The sequence below is a fragment of the Vanacampus margaritifer genome, chromosome 12, assembly GCF_051991255.1.
Source record: "Vanacampus margaritifer isolate UIUO_Vmar chromosome 12, RoL_Vmar_1.0, whole genome shotgun sequence".
Classification (NCBI taxonomy): Eukaryota; Metazoa; Chordata; class Actinopteri; order Syngnathiformes; family Syngnathidae; genus Vanacampus; species Vanacampus margaritifer.
This window is the reverse complement of record NC_135443.1, coordinates 21,063,456-21,084,969: the sequence shown is the minus strand read 5'-3', so window position 1 is coordinate 21,084,969 and position 21,514 is coordinate 21,063,456. Positions and strand designations below refer to the sequence as shown.

At 40.6% G+C, this 21,514-nt stretch overlaps 1 protein-coding gene across 2 annotated transcripts in view; it reads right to left on the bottom strand.

Moving 5' to 3' along the window:
* Positions 1 to 619: 619 nt before the first annotated feature.
* anapc1 (anaphase promoting complex subunit 1) overlaps positions 620 to 21,514 on the bottom strand; it is a 36,025-nt gene continuing 15,130 nt past the window's right edge. For both annotated transcript variants that reach the window (XM_077582280.1, XM_077582281.1), the window contains exons 23-53: positions 18,634 to 18,725; positions 18,420 to 18,568; positions 16,537 to 16,615; positions 16,045 to 16,075; positions 13,972 to 14,048; positions 13,711 to 13,889; positions 13,539 to 13,625; positions 13,310 to 13,449; positions 13,097 to 13,215; positions 12,702 to 12,832; positions 12,484 to 12,624; positions 12,210 to 12,362; positions 11,991 to 12,072; positions 11,816 to 11,907; positions 11,250 to 11,384; positions 11,061 to 11,143; positions 10,888 to 10,966; positions 10,736 to 10,810; positions 10,599 to 10,654; positions 9,987 to 10,134; positions 9,722 to 9,918; positions 6,716 to 6,802; positions 6,297 to 6,414; positions 5,034 to 5,111; positions 4,881 to 4,948; positions 4,636 to 4,774; positions 3,887 to 3,973; positions 2,902 to 2,997; positions 2,639 to 2,828; positions 2,167 to 2,298; positions 620 to 1,923 (exon numbers count right to left, since the gene is read on the bottom strand). In XM_077582280.1, the coding sequence (XP_077438406.1) occupies positions 1,775 to 1,923; positions 2,167 to 2,298; positions 2,639 to 2,828; positions 2,902 to 2,997; positions 3,887 to 3,973; positions 4,636 to 4,774; positions 4,881 to 4,948; positions 5,034 to 5,111; positions 6,297 to 6,414; positions 6,716 to 6,802; positions 9,722 to 9,918; positions 9,987 to 10,134; positions 10,599 to 10,654; positions 10,736 to 10,810; positions 10,888 to 10,966; positions 11,061 to 11,143; positions 11,250 to 11,384; positions 11,816 to 11,907; positions 11,991 to 12,072; positions 12,210 to 12,362; positions 12,484 to 12,624; positions 12,702 to 12,832; positions 13,097 to 13,215; positions 13,310 to 13,449; positions 13,539 to 13,625; positions 13,711 to 13,889; positions 13,972 to 14,048; positions 16,045 to 16,075; positions 16,537 to 16,615; positions 18,420 to 18,568; positions 18,634 to 18,725 (3,469 nt within the window). In that variant the 3' untranslated portion in view covers positions 620 to 1,774. The remainder of the gene's footprint in view (positions 1,924 to 2,166; positions 2,299 to 2,638; positions 2,829 to 2,901; positions 2,998 to 3,886; positions 3,974 to 4,635; positions 4,775 to 4,880; positions 4,949 to 5,033; positions 5,112 to 6,296; positions 6,415 to 6,715; positions 6,803 to 9,721; positions 9,919 to 9,986; positions 10,135 to 10,598; positions 10,655 to 10,735; positions 10,811 to 10,887; positions 10,967 to 11,060; positions 11,144 to 11,249; positions 11,385 to 11,815; positions 11,908 to 11,990; positions 12,073 to 12,209; positions 12,363 to 12,483; positions 12,625 to 12,701; positions 12,833 to 13,096; positions 13,216 to 13,309; positions 13,450 to 13,538; positions 13,626 to 13,710; positions 13,890 to 13,971; positions 14,049 to 16,044; positions 16,076 to 16,536; positions 16,616 to 18,419; positions 18,569 to 18,633; positions 18,726 to 21,514) is intronic.

The following is a 21,514-nucleotide window of genomic DNA, read 5'->3' as shown; positions in this document are numbered from 1 at the left end:
GATAAGGCTAGGCTAAGATGACTTTAAAAAGGAAGTAGTAAAATAGTAGCATGTAAATGGATGGCACAATGTCATAAATGAGTAAGAATAAGTGTTTGTTATACAGTAGATAATTACATGAGCGTATAAAAGGGATGTGGGGGGAGGACAGAATGTTTAATAGGTCTCGAGAAGAATTCCAGGGAAGCAAAACTGGAGAACTGGCTTATCTTTGATCACCTATAAGACACTCACAGTTAGTACACCAGTTTGTATTTAAAGACAAGATGACTTCCAGGAAACGGAACACACTCACTATCAGCAAACACAAAGCAAGCCGTTGAAGGCCTGCTATCTTGCTCAAAGTTTTACTGAGATAGCGCAGTCAGACACAACATTGAGAGCATGGATGAAACACAGAGAAGAGAGTGTGAGGCGAGGGTGTGGGCTGTTTGTTTGTTTGCATGTTTCTCATTTGCTGAGGAATGTTCACACAGCTGCTGGCAAACTGGAAATTATAAACGATTGCTTGCATAAATGCTGCTTCGTCACCACTTGCAAGCTTTTGGTGCAATGTACAGGCCTTAGAAGAAACATCAAAAATTGGAATTGGGAATAAAAAAATCTTTGCAGACATTCATAGTAAAAAGTGCCTTTAATGGTCTGCCATTGAAGTTAATGATCAGCTTGCTTTTCAGTTTCTGTTCATTCATGCAGTCATTGGGAGGTCAATATGTCAGATATTGCATGGAGTTCCATGTAGCACATTTTTAGGGCCAATGAAAAATATGTATGTGAGATTATTAAATTAAGAAAAAGAAAAGAAAAAGAAAAAAACGTCATATCCCCCATTAAACATGAAAGTGAATTTAAAATGTTCATTGAATTTTAGTGTTGTTTTGGGATGCGTATGATTTTTTTTTCTTCCAAAAAGTGCAATCATAAAGCATTTTTTTGTTTAACATTATTCACGTATTAGAAGTTATGTGTCCATACTTTGTCATAATTTAGTTGTTTTGGTAAAAAGTTTACAATTTACAGTAAAAGGAACACTAACATAACTATTTACTTTCAAATATGATTAACAAGTACGATATCATGTAACACATTTGACGATTTGCTGCCCTTTACAAAAGGAATTTTGCCTTTGTAAATATGTTTTTATTCAAATGAGAACTTAAAGACCAACAAAGCCTGTAAGGAGTTGATACAAATGAGTGTCTATACATACAAATGCAGCATCACACAGCTCAACAAATGCAAAGGAATTTTGATGTGCCATCTCTTTCTGTCATGTAACATTGGCAACCAAACACAAACATACACTAGGACTCTCAAAATGTTAGGGATATTGGCCTTGTCAGATTGTTAGAAGTTTCAGTACACAACATTCTGTTCTCTGAACGGCAAAATGCTCAACAGGTGTTAAAAGTACTAACACTTAAAAGTTGGATATGGACAATTCAAACATTAAGTGCATTCATCATGAAATGTCACCTGATAAGCCAAAATCCTAACTTTTTGGTGTGGCGTAGTATATTTTTGTGACCATAAACACTGGCATCCTCCCAGTAGTCAGTGAACCTGACCAGGAGCAAATATAAAAAAATAAACCGTGTACATGCTCTTTATTTTCCTCTCTCCTTCAACTTTACAAAAAAACATTATATTACAAATGGAAAGAAACTAAGTCTGTTTCCCCAAACAGATTACCTCAGAGGTTACCTGTAACGTGCAGAAAGGCCATCCTCTCTACCTGCTGTACGTAGTATAAGGCTATGCGAGAAGTCAAGATTCAGCGTGCAAGCAACGGGAATCCAGATAGCATCGGTGGCCCCGCTTCGGCCACTAGTAGGACCGGAACGAGCCTGACCAGGTCTCTGAGCGGGATTCCCAACCTGCTGCTGCTGCTGCTGGACAACAAGGCCCCGAGCGAAGTGCAACCTACAAGGGAAGAGGATGCCATTTAAAAAGGAGCACATTATGGACAATTCATTTCACAAGTTGGGCAATCACTCGTGTGTTTTTTTTTTTAATTCACAGCAGGTCTTGGTTTATTGTCTTTAATCTGCTTATTTATGTGTCTGTGAGCCAGACTCACAAGTCGGATAATTTCCATTATACCTCCCCAACAGTAAGTTTTTCCACCTTGGCAGTGACCTATGGTATCCTTAAACAATTTCCAACCTTGAAGCTGGGTGAGTTTGTTCCTGAGGGAGGGGACAGAGCGGTAGATCAGGAAGCAGGCCAACATTGGGGACCGGGCACCATCGGAGAGAGCCTTGCCAAGAATGTAGGACCTCAATACTGAGTTGTTGTCTGGAAGGCAACATGCACATTAACATTTCTTTGCACTTTTTGGATTTGGAATGACATTTGCTAGCAGTGAAAAATAACAAAATAGATAATAACAGATAAACATCTCTTACAAACCATATAGGGTTATTTTTATATATGAATATCAGTATTGCTCTTATAAGAGGCTTGAGGTTCACTCAAGTATGTATTAAAGAGAAAACATTTCCCACAAATATGCAAAATGAATGTCTAATTTTTAGACATGTTCATTGAAAAATATATTTACTCTATATACATCTCAATAGAAAATATTTCAAGAATAGTAAGAAAGGCAGCACCCTAAGCCATTTAACCTTTTTACCTTTGAGCCAGTTGTCCAGCGCTACATCCACCTTGTTCTTCATGACGGGTAAAAACTCTGAGGAAAGCAGTGCATCATGACAGTTGGCAGGACGCCGTAGCACCCTACTGTCCCAAAGCTCCACCACCAGACGCATCTGCCACAGGGCGAAGCTGTGCTGCAGCTCGCCACGACACAGCGCGCCTACCGCCTAAAAAGGGACGAGACTGTTATGAGACCTGCTGAGAGCAAAGTCGGACCACCGGGTGTGTCAATGCACTTACCTGCTTGATAGCGACGTAGGTGGGCAGCATCTCTGGACATTCCTGCGTCACACACTCGTACAACATGGCTGAGAATAGCGCCACAGTCTCCTCTTTCTGTGAAGATTTATTATATTCCATGTTCCTATGTTCTGTTTTACGCCAGACTGTTCCAATAAAGTAATTCTTCATGATAATCGTCATCAGAACTGTTGACTAGCTCTAAGTTGTTTTATTTTTATGGGCATTGCAATGCTTGAAGACGTTTTTAAGTGTTTGAAATGCTATTACATGTTTTGGTATCATTGTGGTATATTGATGGTTGAAACTATTAATATAGGAAATTATAAACACTTCTAAGGGAGTGTCAATTATTCAAGAAAATGTGCAATTTGGCTTGGTCCATATCCCTCGAATATTGAGGGTCTGCGGTATCTTAAATTGATTTGTATCGGGTAACATACAGCGACATGAAATTTTTACATTATTTATTTTTGCATGTTGGACGTTTATTAGAAAAGAAACAAATGTGGTGAAATTACTGTAAAATGAAGGACAGTAAAGATGATATTATGCATCTTCACGTGGCATGCCGATTAAAATATATTTGCATAATCCAGATGCGAATATGTTCAGACGTGGGCAAAGATTCAACACTATTTGGTGTGATTGCTAAATTCCAACAAATAATTCAAATTCAACCTATCCATCAGGAGATTTTTTTTTTTTGAATGATGGTAACAGTGATCTCTAAAGAGTGAAGTCAATCATGATGTAAACTTATTGAAATGCTCACTGTAGCAAGCGTTCATCAAGTACATTCTAACATGACTTTGCATAATTTTTTACTGTAAAAAAAATAAAAAATACTTCCACATATTTGGGTGCTACAAATGTTCTTGTGACACTCAATGAACATCAACCAGCGCAGCACCATCATGAGGATGATGCTAGGGCTTGCACAACTACCAATCTAGCAACTGCTCGTGGAACTGTGTCTACTCACGTGTTTCATTCCGTCCGACGTCTTGCAGAAAAATTCAGCGAATGAGAGCAGGGCAGGCTCGGAGGTGAAGGTGGAGATTGCCTCAAGCTGTGCACACACATCAGGTAAATAGTGATATTTGTGTCCAAAAATGTATAAATGATGTAATCTGGAAAAACTTAAGTACAACTAGAACATTTAGAAGTTATATTTTGTTAGCATTAACAAAGTTTAAATGGTTGGAAAAAAACAAAAAACAAATTGAGGTGGAGACAATTGGGCAGCATTGAGGATCAGATTCCTGCCAAATGTGCAATTTTTATTACATTACACAATGGTTAACATGACAGCCTCTAACTCAAATGTGTTCAAATAGGAAAATAATTTGAGTGGGGTCAAATGGATTTAAAAAACAGACATTAAATACAGACATCTGGAAGAAATCATGATTAAAATTGGCCGGTCAACTGAATAAAAAGCACATGTATCTGGGTGAAAATGTTTGTATTTGAGGGGTGCCGAATTCAGCCATCCAAAATTCACTCAATAGGACCATCAAGGAAGTTAGAAAAAAATAGACCCCAGCACGTGGTTGACTGATTGACAGGAAATGTTGTCTTTGACATATGAAAAAGTTTCAAGTACTCATGCCTGAAATTGTAAATAAAAGCAACCATTTTGGACGGATTCCAGGGCTTTTAACTACCTGCGCGTGATCTCAACATGAGCCCAAAATTGTATCTTTTTCTTCACTAGTCTGAAGGAGTTACCTTAAATGCTTTGACTCCAGAGCTGCGCTGGTTGACGGCGGAGCCCAGCAGGCTTTTCCAGCCCTGAGGGTCGTCCTTGTAGGGCAATTGCCCCGCTCGGAGTTTCACATACAACACACCGTCTCTAGAGAGAACGGACCTGAGTGGCAGGAGAGACAAACTTCTGTTTAAAATGTGCTTACCAAATAAATAAGATCAATGAGCACTTTGGAGAAAGCATCTGTTTTTTAAAGCATCTTCCTCACTTGAGATGCTGCACTTCTTTGATCAGGTCAATAGAAAGCTCCCAGTAACGAGGACCCTTCACTCGTACCTGCCAAGAGATCACGAGAACATAAGGGCGTGATGATAAATTATAATGACATGAGTCAGGAGGTGCCATGGCCATCTTTTTTTACCCGCTTGAGGAGGTGTAATTCAGGCAGCATAGTGGGAGCCATCAGCTCCACCGTGGTCTCGTCGTACCATTCGGTTTTCTGCAATGACAATGAATGAATGAATGAATGAATGAATGAAAATTAATATATGAGCATTATCATCTTACGGTGGATGTGTGCCTATAATATTTAAATCAGAAACAATGCTAACACTGATCCTGGCACATTAGTAGCAGAGTTTGAAAGCTTTGCATACACAAAAAAAAAAAAGTAACCTGAGTACTGTGTGCATGTGAGGAAATAAGACCTTACTGAATGGGGAAAGACAAGACAAACAATGCAACTATAGCAGTTTTAATGCACCGCAACTGGACAAACAAATAGTCACCATAGTGACAAAACACCAACCTTTCATTTAACCCATTAAGGCCGGGAGCACGTGACCGCACTTCTACCGTTAAAGAAGGGAGAGCGGATATGTCATTTTGTTTTGTTTTGACCAATTCTTGGTCTCTTAGCCGATGAAATGCATCATAATATGCACGAGAGGGTGACGTGGGCCTTGTAGCATGTCCTGGAATTTCCTTTGAGTACTTATGGTTGACGCAGATTTGCGGAAGTTATTAAAAAAATGGAGCGATTGACGACGGCACGGGAGGAATTCGAATCAGTGTAACGAGTCGTCAGTGACGTACTGTTAAGAAATATTTTTGTAGACAATGAGGATGGTGAAAATTTTGACGGCTGTGTTACAGAATGGGCGACGGATAATTACCACTCGGCCCTCCGAGGTTATTACAACTGCGCTCCAGTGTTGAAGGTAAATATACCGGCAGGTGCGAACACAGTTGTTTGTTGATTCCCCAAAAAATATTGAAGGTTTTTAATAACAAACTTAGGTTTGTGTGAACACCACAGGTGTAAACTCTGAAATATTTTGGGAATTATGTTTGTATCTGCTTCACGAGCTGAGATAGCAATTATTTTTTAATATTGTTGAATTTCCAGGAAAATTTCAGGTTTTTGGAGGTGAATCAAAAGTCACCCATAGTTATTAAAGGCATGTTTTGCCAGGCGCTTTAGGCCTTAATGGGTTAATGAGCCATTTTTCTCAGTGTCAACTGATAGATGGCGGATTTAGTGGCAGTTTAGTGGATGAAGTGAAACCGGCGTATGATGCACATTACTTGAGGAAGTGCCACCTCGGACACGCAACCACAAGAGGAAGTAGGTTATATGACGTGTTAGAAATGAATCAAAGACTTAAACAACGTTCTCTTTTACCTTGTAGGTGACCTCCAGGAGGGCGTAACAAGGCTTGAGGGAGTCCACGTCCACCGGCACCAGCAGGCGGCTCTCGGCGGCCAGCACAATGAGATGTCGCAGTGCCTGCAGGTGATATCTGCAGAATATAGACATAAAGTCAAAGAGGAAAGCAAAAGCATGTTCTGTCACATCCATCTGAAACATTTGTGAGGCCTTGACAAATTGGTTTTAAAATGCAAATCTATCTGAATATGATGTTGAAAGCTTTCAACATTAAATATATTTAATGAGGATGTAGAAATTTTGGGAAAAATCTGAATATAGCACACCCCATAATAATGGTTGCTTAATGATTCTACAGGTGACAAATATGTAAGCATTGGAGGTCTGCACAATAAGTGCTGTTTTTTTTTAAATAATTGGTGTGTTAATCTCACCGGTTGTCCGTGCTGTGTGAAGGGAAGTGAGGGTAGAGGGCACACAACATAGCGGCGATGGCAGAGTTGGAAGTGCTCAAGCTGAACCTGATTTGAAAAAAAAACAAACAAACAAATTTTTAAACCATCAACGCTTGTTACAAATCTCAGAGACACCAATGTTGCATGTGCTACAAAAAAGATTAAAAAAATAAAAACCGCACACCCCCAGGAAGACCACTGCGCTCTCATTGTGTTTTGATAATAACTCTTGGCATCACGAGCCACTATTCAACCTCTCTATAATAATAGCTTCTGATGTTGTAAGTGTGTACTTTGACTAAAGGAGCCCTTATTATTATTATTAAAACAAGAGTGGGGGTGGTTGGGTCAGGCAAGAAACGTCACTCGCACACGTGGGGTGACGTTTATTAGTTAAAGGTTATTTGATTAAAGACGTTCATCTTGTCTTCTTGTATATACATTTGTTAAATGTCCCCTGACTATAATGGTGTTAAAAAAAAATGATTCAGCAATATATCGCGAAATTACAGTGCACAGTTTTTGTATCGATTCAATATACAGCCGAATCGATTTTTAAAGATAATTTTTTAATGGAAATATTCAACAAAATGCCTTAATTAGGGTTAGGGTTCATACTTTAAGCATGGAAGAATGTTATGTTAATAGAACTTCAAGCCTTAAATTTTTATTTCAATGCTGTTCAAACATGAAACAGATTGCAACCCGTTTGTTAAATACAGTGTCTCACAATTATAAGCATGAAGTACATTTTAATACAAATCTTACAGTGTACATGTACAAATTTACTGATTAGCATTTTCTAAATTTGAGTAAAAAAAAAAATCGCAATGAGTGACTTAGATTCGTATCGGGATTTATCGGTATTGAATCGAATCGTGACCTATGAATCATGATACAGATCGAATCACTGGGTACTAAGCAATTAACACCCCTACCTGACTCCATATAAAACATGTCTCTTCTGAGTCTTCAAAGCTAAAACGCACACCGGCAGCAGCAATGTGTTCAAACATGCTCGAGAAATTAGTACTCAACACAGCAGAACACAGTACATGGCTGGCTAAGAGTAAAACCCCCTTTTACTGTACATTACCACATAAGAACAATACAAAAAGAAACAGTTCGTTACAATATGTCTACCTCTAAATAGCCCAATCTTCTGGCCCAGGGGTTGAGGATCATAAGGAAGAGGTTAGTTTTTGAATGCTCTTATTTTTGTAACACGGAAGTACAGAAGTGAAGAGTGAGAGGTAGTGACTTGACTGTACAGAGCAACCAAGGCAGAGATCTGCAAGAGATATGTGATTGGCCGTAAGCACTTTCCTAAGAACACACCAATTGTTTGTAACAAAAGTTTGTTTGTAAGGGGATGACATGCTATTAAAGCGTTTAAGGATCGCTGTTGGAGTTAAAAATGGGTGATTAGAAATGCATCCTTTATCACAAACATACATTTTATAACTTTGAGAAGGAAGGGTCAATTATTCGTGTAAATTTGCCAATTGCGGCTTGGCTCTGTCCCATACTCCCCAAAGATAGCAGGGATTCACTGTTGATATAAATAAATTCTGGCTGAATTAAAAATTACAATGACAATGGGTGATGGATGATGTATTCTCGCGGTATTTGTGAGTTCACAAACTCCCGAGAAACCATCTTGTATCGCTTTCATTGATTTCCACCGATATGAAACACTGGTGGTTCGGACCAATCACAGAGCGACATTGTATTCAGGGGCGGGATATGCAGCTGTGATGAAAACAAGAAGCACCGAAGCCGTTGGAAGAAACAAACCAAGCATGGCGACACCGGTGGACGAATGCGTGGACGCCGCAATTAATTCTGTTCTTGCTGAATTAGTTTCTTGTATCCGCATATTAACATTGCAAAACCAACAACAAACTCAACACCATGATATCAGCTAGTCACAACAGTCGCATGTCGGTGACGACATTTTCATCCTTTGCCGTGATTGGTCAAAACAAAAGTTAGATAGACGTGCACAGGATTCTGCTTCGTCCAATCAGCTCGAAGTGTTGTACAGCATGACCCGAAATCAACTCCCTCGAGTGAAGAACAAATCAATCTGGCTATTGCCAGGCTAAGGTGTGACAGGTTAGAGGTAAGAACTAGGTGGAAAAGAAACACAGAGAAAACAAATGACGGTAAATATATGAGTGGAAAATTAAGTGATAATACACGAAAAGTGACAACATTCAGTGAATGCAGACTGGATGAAAACAATAGCACACTTTGATTCATTTATGAGCATGACCTATGTCCTTGCGGATGCCGTCTGACACCTGACATTCAGACTGCGGCCCGAACATTCCTCAGTTAAATGGCTTTCAAATAAATGTGAGCAAAGCTTAATAGAAAAAGTTCATCTGATGACGGCTACGGGCCACTTTAGATGCACATTGACTTTGCACCTGTGTGAATATATTAACTCATGGGAGGTATATTCAACCTCTATTGTGTTGATTTGTGCGCTATCCATTATCCAAAGACAATGACATCCAGCCTTAAAACAAAGGTGAGAAAAAAAATATTTGTTTTGTAGGCAAGGCTAGACAAATAGGGATTGGAAGTACCAGACAAAGACACTCATGCATCCCATGTTAGCACAGATAAGGTAGCGTGTTGTTTAATGTTGACAGTGCTAAACTTTTTTTTAATACTTGTATGACAAGTCAGAATGTTGAAAAACAAAATGTGTGAAGTTAACATCATCATCATTTAGATAAAAGTATTGCTTATATCACTTATGCAGCAATGGTTGTTATTTAAGTGCTTTATAAATAAAACTGAATCAAGAAAAGTAGAGCTTTACTACCATCTTGTGGCATCTCTAGGCAAGAATAAAGAATTTTATAATGTCGTTAATTATTAGCAGATTTTCGCTATTCGCAGCAGGGCTCTATCGCCGTCCCGTGCGAATAACGGGTACCGACTGTATTAGCATTTGGTAAGCAATCTCACCTTCCCCCTCCTAGGAAGAGCATGCCAAGTGCCATGTGATGAGCCATATGAAAGCCGTAGTTCATCTCGCCACCGGTGCGGTAGTGCAAGAAGCGGGAGAGCTGCAGCACCTTCAGGTTGCCTGTGCCGGACATCACCATGGACATGGACAGCAGAATCATAGACAGTGCCGTTTGCGTGTTGTAGCAGCCCGGCTCCTGCGGGAACCAGAGTGGATGTTGGTGGACACAAACGCAACGGGATGGTTGCATGTGTAAAGACTTACTGCAGCGGCTGTACCGTAGAAGGTCATAAACTTCATGAAGCTCTTGGCCAATTCGTAGAGGCAGTCGAAGGCATCTGAGTTGGCGGAACCGGCGAAACGCAGGCCCAGCGCCATGCAAGCTCCAGCTGTTATATAGTCCTGCACTTGGCTGAGAGATGGAAAATAACCCCACATCAATGTGGAAAACGTTTTGTTTTTTTATAAAAAAAATTAAAATGTACTGTTCGAAATTATTACACACAACAATGTCATGATATTTTATCATTTGTAAAGAAGTGAAAATAGTTCCAGTTCAATTTTAACAGACCCCCCATGATAGCAGGTTCACAATTCTTGCTTTCATTATAATTGTGAGTTTTAAGAATGTGGACTGCCTCCCGCCCCCATCAATCTTGCCTAATTATTTGGAACACCGTGAATACCGAAGTAGTACGTTGGTGTCTAGGAAGTTAAGGAACTCCAATATGTTGAAGTGACACATCAAGACTTACAGACATGCTTAAGTATGTCAGGGTGAAGCCAAGTTTTCAAAATCAAAACATATGTAAGCCATTTGTTTTATAACACAGTCCCTATCTGCCATGAATATAACAGCAGGGGATTGTAACTCACATCCACGTCTCCATGTTGATGTTTTCTGGTGAGTCCAAATGAGTCCCCCTCAAGATCTGAATAGCAAAAGAAACCTCACACAAATTTAAGAATGAATCGAAATAATAAAAGTGTTACCCATTTGTGTGTGTTTTCACCTGAGGTATGTTACTTTTGACCCATTCTGTATTAGGGAGGATGTCATCCCACATGATGATGCACCTGGCCAGGGTCTTGAAAGAGCAAGGACAGGATGAACAGTTAATGGTGGTGGTAGGGGTTTAAAAAATATTTCACACATTGTACTAACCCTGAGCAGAAGAAACTCTGGCTTGATGAAATCCAAAAGGAACCAAGTATCTGGAGGCTTCAGCCAGTCAGCTATGGATCTGTCAGAGCATAAAGTATTAATGTTAGTGTTAATGCACACACGTCAGCGTGCAATACCTAACAGAACACGAACACAGAGGTCCATTTTCTCACCGGTTATTGGTCTTCAGATAGATCATGGCAAGGGCCAGTGTAGCCCCAGGACACGTCACATCCACATTGATGGTGTCGCCCTCCTGTTAAGAACCATTAATACAGCTCAGCCAGTATGCTAACTACGAGAAACACATGCAAAGAAGCAAGAGTGAAAAAGATTTTCAGGGTGTAATCCATTCAGTGCACCTTGATCTGGTAGCTAGGAGACTTGTGTCTCTCTCTGCTGGCTCCGACCGGGGCCCTGCGGTGGCCCCCTACCATGTACTGATACAGCTGTTCCGGGACGTTGAGGTCGCTCATCCCAATCAGGTTGCTGCCTTGCTGCAGGGGAGGACAGTAAATTATGTATACATTGTTACATGTTTGAAACTTTTGAACTAAGGTATGTGCTTCCAAGCCGAAATATATATATATATAGCTCCTTTTTGTGTATGGAGATTCTGATAACCATTATTGGGTAATGGTGAAGTGTTAGGATTTTATTCTATTCCTTATTAGACTAGCAGTACACAATGTTTCAAGTAATATATATTTATATTGTTAAATTTTCATTAAGTATTTCTATTATAGTTGTGGAAGTTAATGCTGGGAATACGGTTTGGTATCAGAAGAAATAAAATAGTTTTGACTGTCATTTGCTTATTCTGTTAGCAATGGTGGGGGTGGGGGGGGGATTGATAAAAAATTGGAAATATTTCTTTTTGGGGGGAAAAAAACTTGTCGTATCACCTCAATGTTTCAATGTGCCTTACCCCGAGGCAGACCATTCCAAGAGCTAATCCTGCAGCTAAGGAATAGGACTCCCTATCTGTGCAGTATTCCATCTCCGGACCTGGAGGTCGCCCTGAAGTGAACACAGACATTTAATGTACAGAGCTAGTGTTAAAGGCATGGTAAATCAATGAACACATGGGTAATGAGTCTGACCAATTTCTGATTGTAGAACTTCAGCAATGTGTCTGTGTCCTGTTCCCTGGTACACAAGCCCAATGCCAATTACAGAAGCAACCTACAGATTGTGGGGGGAAAGTGTGAAAATATACTATTAAAATAAAATAAAAAACAATGTGAATATCTGACTCAGTCTCAAGGAAGACAAGTAAATAGCAGAAAACTCATAACATCATTTGTGTGTGCCAGTCTGACCTGAATGTTGTGTGGTACATCCAGCTCAGTTGATGTGGGAGGAAGCAGGGCGGGGATGTGTATGCTGAGCAGACGGGTGGTCGACACGTCCATGGTGCCTAGTCGAGCTGCGGCCACACCCAGTAGGAGCCCGATGCTGGTCATCTCGTGACCCTGACAAAGACATGCTTGAGTTGAGCTATGGTATTTTTTAGTTTCTAATAAGATTCTAATGTAACAAAATATGGAAAAAGTCAAGTGCTGTGAATACTTTCGGGATGTGAGTCATGTGCACCTTGGTGAGGTAGTCATGTATGTTGAGTGTCCCCAGCTTGGTGAGGTGCCCATTGAGGCCCAGCGCCATGAGGAAGCCAGCATGCTCATTGGCCATCTCTTGGTTTTTGTTCTTGTTGTAGACGATCCAAGCCGAGTCCACCTGAACACACAAGTGGAAGGCCACTTTATTTATGCATGATCATGAGAACACGTCACAGCCCAGTTGTGGAGACTCACCCGCGACGCTGGGGCAATCTTGAGTCCAGCAGCCACACCATTGTGAAAACTGGGCCAGCTGGGCATGTTAGCAGGAACATCAATGTTCCCGCTGTTCAGGTCGACCATGGTGTTCCTAGGTGGGGCACGACCTGGAACACATGCAAAAAATGGGACATTATGAAGAAATATAAGAATTATATTATAAGAATTAATTGGCATTTAGGATTGAGCAAATTCATATGTTCACAATGTGCCCTCTGTTTTTGTCAAGAGTTCCATCACGATGGCGGTATGGGTTTAAACTATTAATTTTGGTGATTACAAAAATGTTGGGGTGGGTGAATTACTGATATTTGCTTCCGGTCTTGATCCCTAACCTCCATGAATAGTGAGGTTTGACTATATTTCCCTACCTGTGAGGTTGAGTTTAGGGATGGGTAAAAGTTCTGTGGGTACAGGCTGGTAGGAGAACAGCGTGAAGAGGCCCCTTCCCACTGGAAGAGACATGGTCCTTTGACACAGCTGAAGGAGTCTGGAAAAGAAACAAGGTGATGAAGAGGATGTTAAGATGGACTAAATGAAAGATATTATTTATCGTTGCGATGACATGGGCAAAGAGGACTGACTTGTTCTCTTTCTCCTCTATGTACTCATGGTCGGAGACCTCTGGCAGCTGGACGACGCTGACCCGGACTGGCTTGGAGCTCTGAAGGAGTCTCCGGACCTCCTGGACCCTTAGATCCTGACTCCAGATCAGTCCTGTGACCTGTTAATAAGTGCATGAGATAACATTTTCTCATTATCAAATGATATCTTCCCGATGCGCTCTACTGTATGCTCAACAACCGGGGATACCTCCTGGATGATGTCCGACATTCCGTCCTCCTCCTCATCTGCTTCTGTAGTCGGGGGAGGCTCCAAGGACAAATTAGAACCCACAGACTGGACAGACACAACAGTATCAAACAGTAATTATGCGGAATAGTTACACCATGCTAATGATGATTTATATCATATTTATACTCACAGCTTTGCTTTTCGCCAAGGTCATGTTGTGGGCCTGTCTAGTACGGTCCTGCCGGCCAATTAGCAGGCAAACCTCCTCTGACCAATTGGCACAGGGTTGCTCCCGGCAGTGGTAGATGGCATCTCGGATGGGCAGAGCCACGCCGAACGGGACCGACTCCAGGTCCTTGAGGGTGAACCCTAAACCACAGAATGCAAAGCAACAAGGTATGTCCGGGAAAAACCACAATCATTGAAAAAAAAACAACAAAAAGATGTTCACCTTGTGAGGTGAGCCAGACCACGAGCTGCTCAGAGAGGCTCTGACTGCACGACTTGACTTGATTCTCACTTGTCTGTCTGGAATACAGACAAATACACATAATAAATACATTTTATTAATTATAATGAATCAAAGAAAATACACAAATTAACTAACTCACAGGTCTCGTTTTTTGCATCTTAAAATTGTTATCGAACAAGAGATCAAAAAATCTGCGTAAAATATTAATTGCTTTGTGTTTTTTAACCTTTCAAATTCCATTTTGTCTGCACAATTTAGGTTGTACAGTAACCTCTAAAATGCTGGGGATCGGATACAAGTAAATTGATGAAAGGTTGCCTACGGATACCGCAGGGCGGCAGCAAATCACTACTTTGCCTAAAAGAAGCTCCTCAATTCATGCTAACATAGTTCTTTGCATCAAGATGGCACCAAAGGACAACTTTTAATGCTTTGGTCTGAGCAGCAAAACAGTGAAATGGTGTGGGGGGTTAACAGTGAAGTTAATTTTAACACTATGTCTGCTATTGTGGTTGTAGATCATGTTATTGAGAGCTGTTTCTAACATTTTGGAGCTGAAAATGGCTACAAACATCCTAATTAACTAAACTTTTGCAAACATATTTTTGTCATCCTTATTGATCTATATGCAGTAATTTCTGGACTACAAGGCGCACCCGACTATAAGCCGTGCTAGTTAAATTTGGGGAATAATCGAGTTTGTGTTATGTTTCGGTTTTGTAGGGGTTGGATTTTGTTTATTATGGGTATGTTTGTTGTTTTTGTTTGTGGTTGGTGTTTGTCATGTGTTCCTGATTTCTCCCCTTGTCTCATTATGTCTGATCACGGCCACCTGTGTTTCTACCCTTCCCAGTGTGTCTGACCAATCGGTGCTCTCAGCCTATTGTTTCCACAGGTGTGTCTCATTAGTGTTGGTGTATTTAGTCTGTTGTGTTTGTCCAGTCTGTGTCTGTCCATTGTCATTTCGCCCATGTCTTGCCAGTTCCTTGTCATGCCACTTAAGCTTGCTTTAATTTAGGACTTTGTTGTTTTCTGTCAGCATGTTGTGCACAACCTTGTTTTTGTTTAATTAATAAAACTAGAGATGGGACAATGAAGCCTTGTGAAGCTTTTGAGGCTTTCGGCTGATTGATTTGGAAAAAGAGTCGAAGTTTCAAAGCCCCATAAGATAGATCGTACCGGGGACATCTGGTGGTCAGCTGGAGTCATAGCAACTATAATCTTCAAAGTGATTCGCCTGATTGATTTATATTCCAACATAACACCAGTACACTCAGTCTTACATTTGTGTCTGTCTAATGATCATCAGGTACACATGGAAGTGTTGCAATATTTTGACACTGTACCAGTACTATGGTTCAATGTGATGTCCTATTACTCATTCGATTTTTATAAACATGATTTGGATATGACACAAGTGCGCTGTGAAGCCAGATGACAAGTATTTCAACATCAGTCTTTGGGAGATGTGACTGAGGGTCTTGGAGAAGCGCTTATAGCAACTCGGTGGAAAATACTTGGGTCAAGCCTGTATCTTCTACACACGATTTAAAAATAATGCATAATTGGAAACTTTAAATGCATCATTGTGGGAGTACTTTTGTTGGAAACATACCGAATAACTAACTTTTCCAGGTGAACATTAAGTAGTGTTTGTTTGGTGTCTCCTTTTGACAGCTGACACCGCGCCAAAAGGTTTGAATCAGTTACGTAATTTCCGGTATCTCATTAGCGCGCATAAAGCCGCATACGTCATCAGCACGTGATCACGGAGGTTTCATCGGGGCTTTTCATACATTGTTTTGAGCAGTCTGTCTCACTCGGCTGACACATGCTCCGGAGTCTCAGTGTCAAAAGTCCCATCTCTAAATAAAACCCTTTTGTTTTGGACTTTACCTTGGCCTCCTCGATAAATGAAGCTACTACTATTTGTTAAATGTTGGTATCAGTGCTTTACCACATTGTTGCATTAATTCATTTTCTATTTGTGTTAATTGTAATTGCCAAATGCCCTTTAAAAATGGCTAATCAAAGCATTGTGTGCCGATTCACCTTCTGTACTGCTGCTCAGTGGTCTTTTGGCCTGCAGAGGGAAAGAGAGAGGTCAAGAGGCTCAATAATTAGCACCATCATCAGACATCCACGGCTCTCGTGTATTGTTTCCATTCAGCGAGTGCAAATTGGAAACATGGGTGAGCAAATTGCACATTCTATGTTCGATTGCTCCTCTGTTGTGTTTGGAGATGATGGCATATGGGTGAATGATTAAAAAAAACAAAAACAGGATGCTGTCACAATACATACAAAAATCAATGTCCAATCTTTTGTCAGTGATTTTCAACACCCGATGAAATACCTGCATGGAGGCGTCATCCTCACAGTATCCTTTTCAAAGCAAAATCATGAGAACAGCCAATCCCGCATCACACGCCTTTATTTTTGCTTCCTGAGCCGGTGTGCGGGGGTTGGCAGGTAATAAGGGTGGTGCGTCGATAAAACACACACGGTGGTTGATGTGTTGGCTCATGGAGTATACACACTGACCTGCAGAGATCTTCACCAGGTACTTGGACACATTGGAGGTGGTGGCTTTGTCATCACCGCTGATGTAGAGAGCATAACTCTGATGATGAAGAGAAATTATGTATAGGGCTTAGGAAAAGTTATTACTGTAATGATACACTATAACAATCAAAGTGCATGTTAACTTTGTCCAAAACTTTCAATCATGGCTCACAAATTGTTTGCACTCTTTCTAATTTTACAGTATGATTTGAAGTTATACACTGTAATAATTCAAATGAGCAGTACAGTAGTTAAGTGGTTAGCATGTCTACACTAATTTTGAAGCCATACAAACTAAGCCAACATTTTCTTCAGCATATTGACCATTTGGACCGACGTCACGTGACCAAAGTTCGCCTGTCAGTCGAAGTTGCACATTTAGTCGGGACTCATCGAGCGCGATATTTACTTAGGTTGGAGATCGCTACTTTGAAAACAGCCCCTTATCTTCTGTTGCCTGCTGTTTTTACCAAGTTAATCAAATATCCGACTTTGCCAGAATTTATAGCGTACAACCTATATCATTATGTAGTCAATGCAGTCTCTTCTCCTTACATTGGGGCTGATTCAAAAAACTTGTCGCTGGCTGAGTCTCTGGGACGAGATGCTACGCTCACACCAGAGGACAATACACCTCGTAATGCAAAGGTGAAACTTGTTTATCATGCTAACTGACTTATTTTGAAATAGTCCGTTCTATACTGAAATGCTGTGATGATGTTATGTTACTATGCTTACTAGCATGGAACAAATGACTATCGTAATGGCAAGCTATGCAGTAATTTCACGAATATGACTCCGACTCCAGAGTGAAAAACTCCAAGCACAAAGACGAAATCCCCCATTATTAAACAGTCAAATGCACTTAATAGATTTGAAGAAGGTGCATTTTAAAACTAAGCTGTGTGTTCGTGCAGTTGGAGTGGATGCTAACTATCTGGCTCGTTAATGTGATTTGAAAAATGCAATTCGACTCTGTTACAATCTTTGAGTGTTTGTTTACTAGTAAAATGTATGAACATTTATCTACTAATTACAACATTTATCTACTAACCTCACAAAAAATGATCGCTGCAAATCTGTGAATACCTTGTGTGCTGCCAGTCCTTTCTGTTTATTGCTGCTATTGCTGCTATATGACCATTTTATAAGATAATCGATTAGATAAAGGACTTTACGCTGTACGAGATTCAATGGTTACAATACAGGCAAGTGGCTTTTTGGCCGTCCGGCGTCCCGGAGGAGGCGTTCCCATGAGGGCTGTGACGTCACATGCAAAAGGTCAATAAGGAAAGCTTATAGTATTTAGTCCAATGAAGTCTGCAAAGCAAAGAGCAAAAAACTAACAACAAATAATAGATGGACCACAGATGGAAATGGTCTTTTAGTTCAATCTGATGCAAAAAGCACGGGGAGAACGTTCAAACGCCACACAGGAAGAACAAAGCTGAGATTCTAACCCAGAAACTCTAGACGGAGAGGCAGACGCATTAACCACTATGTAACTGTTCTGCTCCCTTAGTGAATTACTCACCACAAAATAAATGTATAAAAGTGAAACGAGTTCTCCTCACGTCATACATAACGAGGGAGGTTGTGTTCCTTGCTGGATGAATCAAAAGGTTGAACCCGACTGCTGTCCTGACAAATTACAGTGTGCGCTTCTCAAACAATAATTGCTCTTCATGCCACACACGCACTGAAAACTCTTTACCCTCACGTACTCAAACTATAAGCATCTAAATACATTTAATGCTCTTTTTCTATGTATACATTTATCTAAACAACTCAGATTTTGGGGGGGTAATTTTGGACATGATGTATGACTTTTGGGGGATTTGTGTATATGAGCAGGGACGTACCAGGACCAATAGCCGGATCCTGTGGCAGACACCGGGCAGGTAGGGGAAAGGCGGGACCTCCTCCCTTCGGAGGCAGCTACTGAGCCAGCTGAAGACGCAGGGAGGTTCTGCTCGCAGAAAGGACGGATGCTGCATCTGACTACTTAGAGCTGACGACAAATAATAAGATTGATAAATAGCCAAACATTATAACTGTTGAATTATGAAGTCTTACACTGGTCTATGAGGCAGCTCTCTATGAATCCATTGATTAATGAGGGGTAGTCTCTCCAGTACAGATCCACATAGTCCTCTAACTGCAGGTCTCTGCAAAGAAAATTGTGCTTACATTACTCAGGTTAGGGCAGAAAATTACACTAAATCCATATATGACAATGTAGGTCCCCAACATAGTTGGCATAGTACAATGTAAAGCACTGTGAAAGTAAGTTAATTGCTCAGTTATCTAATGAAAACAAATTTAAAAAATCTCTGTTAAATATAATTGTGACAAAATAGCAATCATATTATACACTACAGGGTACAACATTGTGGACAAACATTACATTATTACAGTCTCATTAAAAAACAACCACTAAATTGTAATTTAGCTCATAAAAGCAAAACCAAAAGGGCTTTACAGATAGATGCTAGTAGTAATATTAATATATTATATAATATAATGATATATTATATTATAGATCATAATATCTAATCATATATTATATAATAATAGGCGGCACGGTAGATGACTGGTTAGCAAATCCGCCTCCCAGTGCAGAGGACGTGAGATTGAGTCCGGGCTTCGGCCTTCCTGGGTGGAGTTTGCATGTTCTCTCCATGCTTGCGTGGGTTTTCTCTGGGTACTCCGGTTTCCTCCCACATTCCAAAGACATGCATGGCAGGTTAATTGAACACTCTAAATAGTCCAAAGGTGTGATTGTGAGTGTGTATGGTTGTTCGTCTCTGTGTGACCTGCAATTGGCTAGCAACCAGTTCAGGGTGTACCCCGCTTACTGCCCGAAGCCAGCTAGGATAGGCTCCAGCACCCCCCGCGACCCTTGTGAGGACAAGCGGTTAAGAAATTGGATGGATGGAATAATAATATTATTATTATTATTATTATTATTATTATTATTATTATTATTATTATTATAAGATAATGTGCATTCATCCTGTAATTCCTCGACTGGGAGTCACTGTGTGATTATTTACACGTGCAATGATTGGCATCACTGGACACGTGGCAACACGCTATTGAGCGCAACGTACATCTCTACCTCGGCAATGTCTGTTTGCTACTCTCAAGCTAATTGTTGTGTAACTTGCCATGCTATAAATATTTCCCTTCATCTTCATGCAACGACTGCAAGAAGAAGAGGAGGCGGCGGCCTGAGTGCTGCACGATGGCAGCTGACCTAAAGGATGATGATTTCAGCAGCTTTTTGAAGAAACACAAAAGCCCTGGGACAAGGACACACAGTAAGGAACTGTGCATGCTCACATGGTTTTACTGTATATGACTCCATGCACATTCAATATGCGTGTTTAGACATTCAGCTTTGTTGTGGAGTGGTAATTAACAACATTCTGAATCAGACATGTTCTTTTTTTTTTTTTACTTCACATAATCACTAGTTTTTAATTTAGCATGAGCACATCCTCCCACATAGCTCTGCGTGTCCATTTATCCAAACTGGGCGATTTTTAAAGGGAGCAATGCAGTTTAGAAGAAAAAAAATGTGAAAAAAATTGAAAGGGATTACACACTACGGTATTTTAAGCCCTTCTACAGTTAACTATAGGCATATAATGATTAAATCTTACCTTTGACACCATGGCGATGTAATTTTTAATGAAATATTAGGTGTTTTGCTGTTTAGTTTTCTAATGCAGAAGTAAAACGCATGGTTCAGTAAAACCCCGCCTCTCCCCGTGTGCTTGCCGCTGGCTGCAGTTGTTGGGGCTCTGCGTTTGAAAACTCCTTTGAATGGCCACGCAATGCAAGCCATCAATTCTTCAATAAACATTTAAAACAAAACGGCTCCTTGCTGCAAGAAATCGTGGAGGAGAGGGAAGAAGAGAGAGGAAAGAACCACCAGAGCTGGTGGTTCGTGCGCTAGCCCTGAAAGCAGCAAGTCGGCGGTTCGCGACGACTTGCTGCTTTTAGGGCGCGCGCACTAACCACTACACCATCCGTCTAGTTAGGTTCAGCAGCGCAAAAGTTTTACACAAGTATCAGCCAGAACTCAGATTTTAAGACGGCCAATGGTCATTTCATTGCACTTTGGCATTGCAAATGTGAAGTATAATTGATTGCTTTGAATTCATTTGGACAGAATGTCTACTGATAAAGGCTACTTTTGTCACTGGGCGTGCGCTTAGTCCGCAGTAGCGGTGCGGATCTACTCCTAATGACGTCAAAAAGTGCCAACAGCTCGTTTTCTCAGGTTGGGAGGGGCTGGTGCTTGGAGAACAGAATGACCTAGAATTACTCATAGAGGGGCGAATGGAGGAAAACACAACTTTGGTGATGTTTTTGGTGAGGATTTATAACTTTAACATGGCTAAAAGATCCAAAAAGTTGATTTTTCACGTTGCTGTCCCTTTAACAGCAGCAAAAAAAAGAGAGCCAGGAAACAGACCTCAGCAGTGTTTTACACATTTCACAAAAAGTAATTTAAAAACTTTTTCCAACAATAATGTGACCTACAACATGTACGCACAACTCAATTAAAAACGTTTTTTAAGGGTATCGAGGGGAAGTAAAAATAAATAATAAGGCTGCACAAGTGTGCACACCCCCGAGTGGGACGTGGCTATGTTCAGAACTGGCCATCACATTCAAGCTCAAGATAATGGGGCTCAGCACACACCTGTCACAATTTGAAGCACCCCTGATTATCACAAATATGCTGTTCTAGTAGGCTTTCACAGAAATTTTCACCTTTGTACCACCAAACCGTAAGACATTTTCACATATGTATAGATTGTTATATGGTCCAATGCAACCAAGGTTGAACTTTTTGGCCATCATTACAAAATGTGCTTGGCGCCAAACGCACCATTGCTCATCGGCGAAACAACACCATACCTACAGTGAAGCATGATGGTGG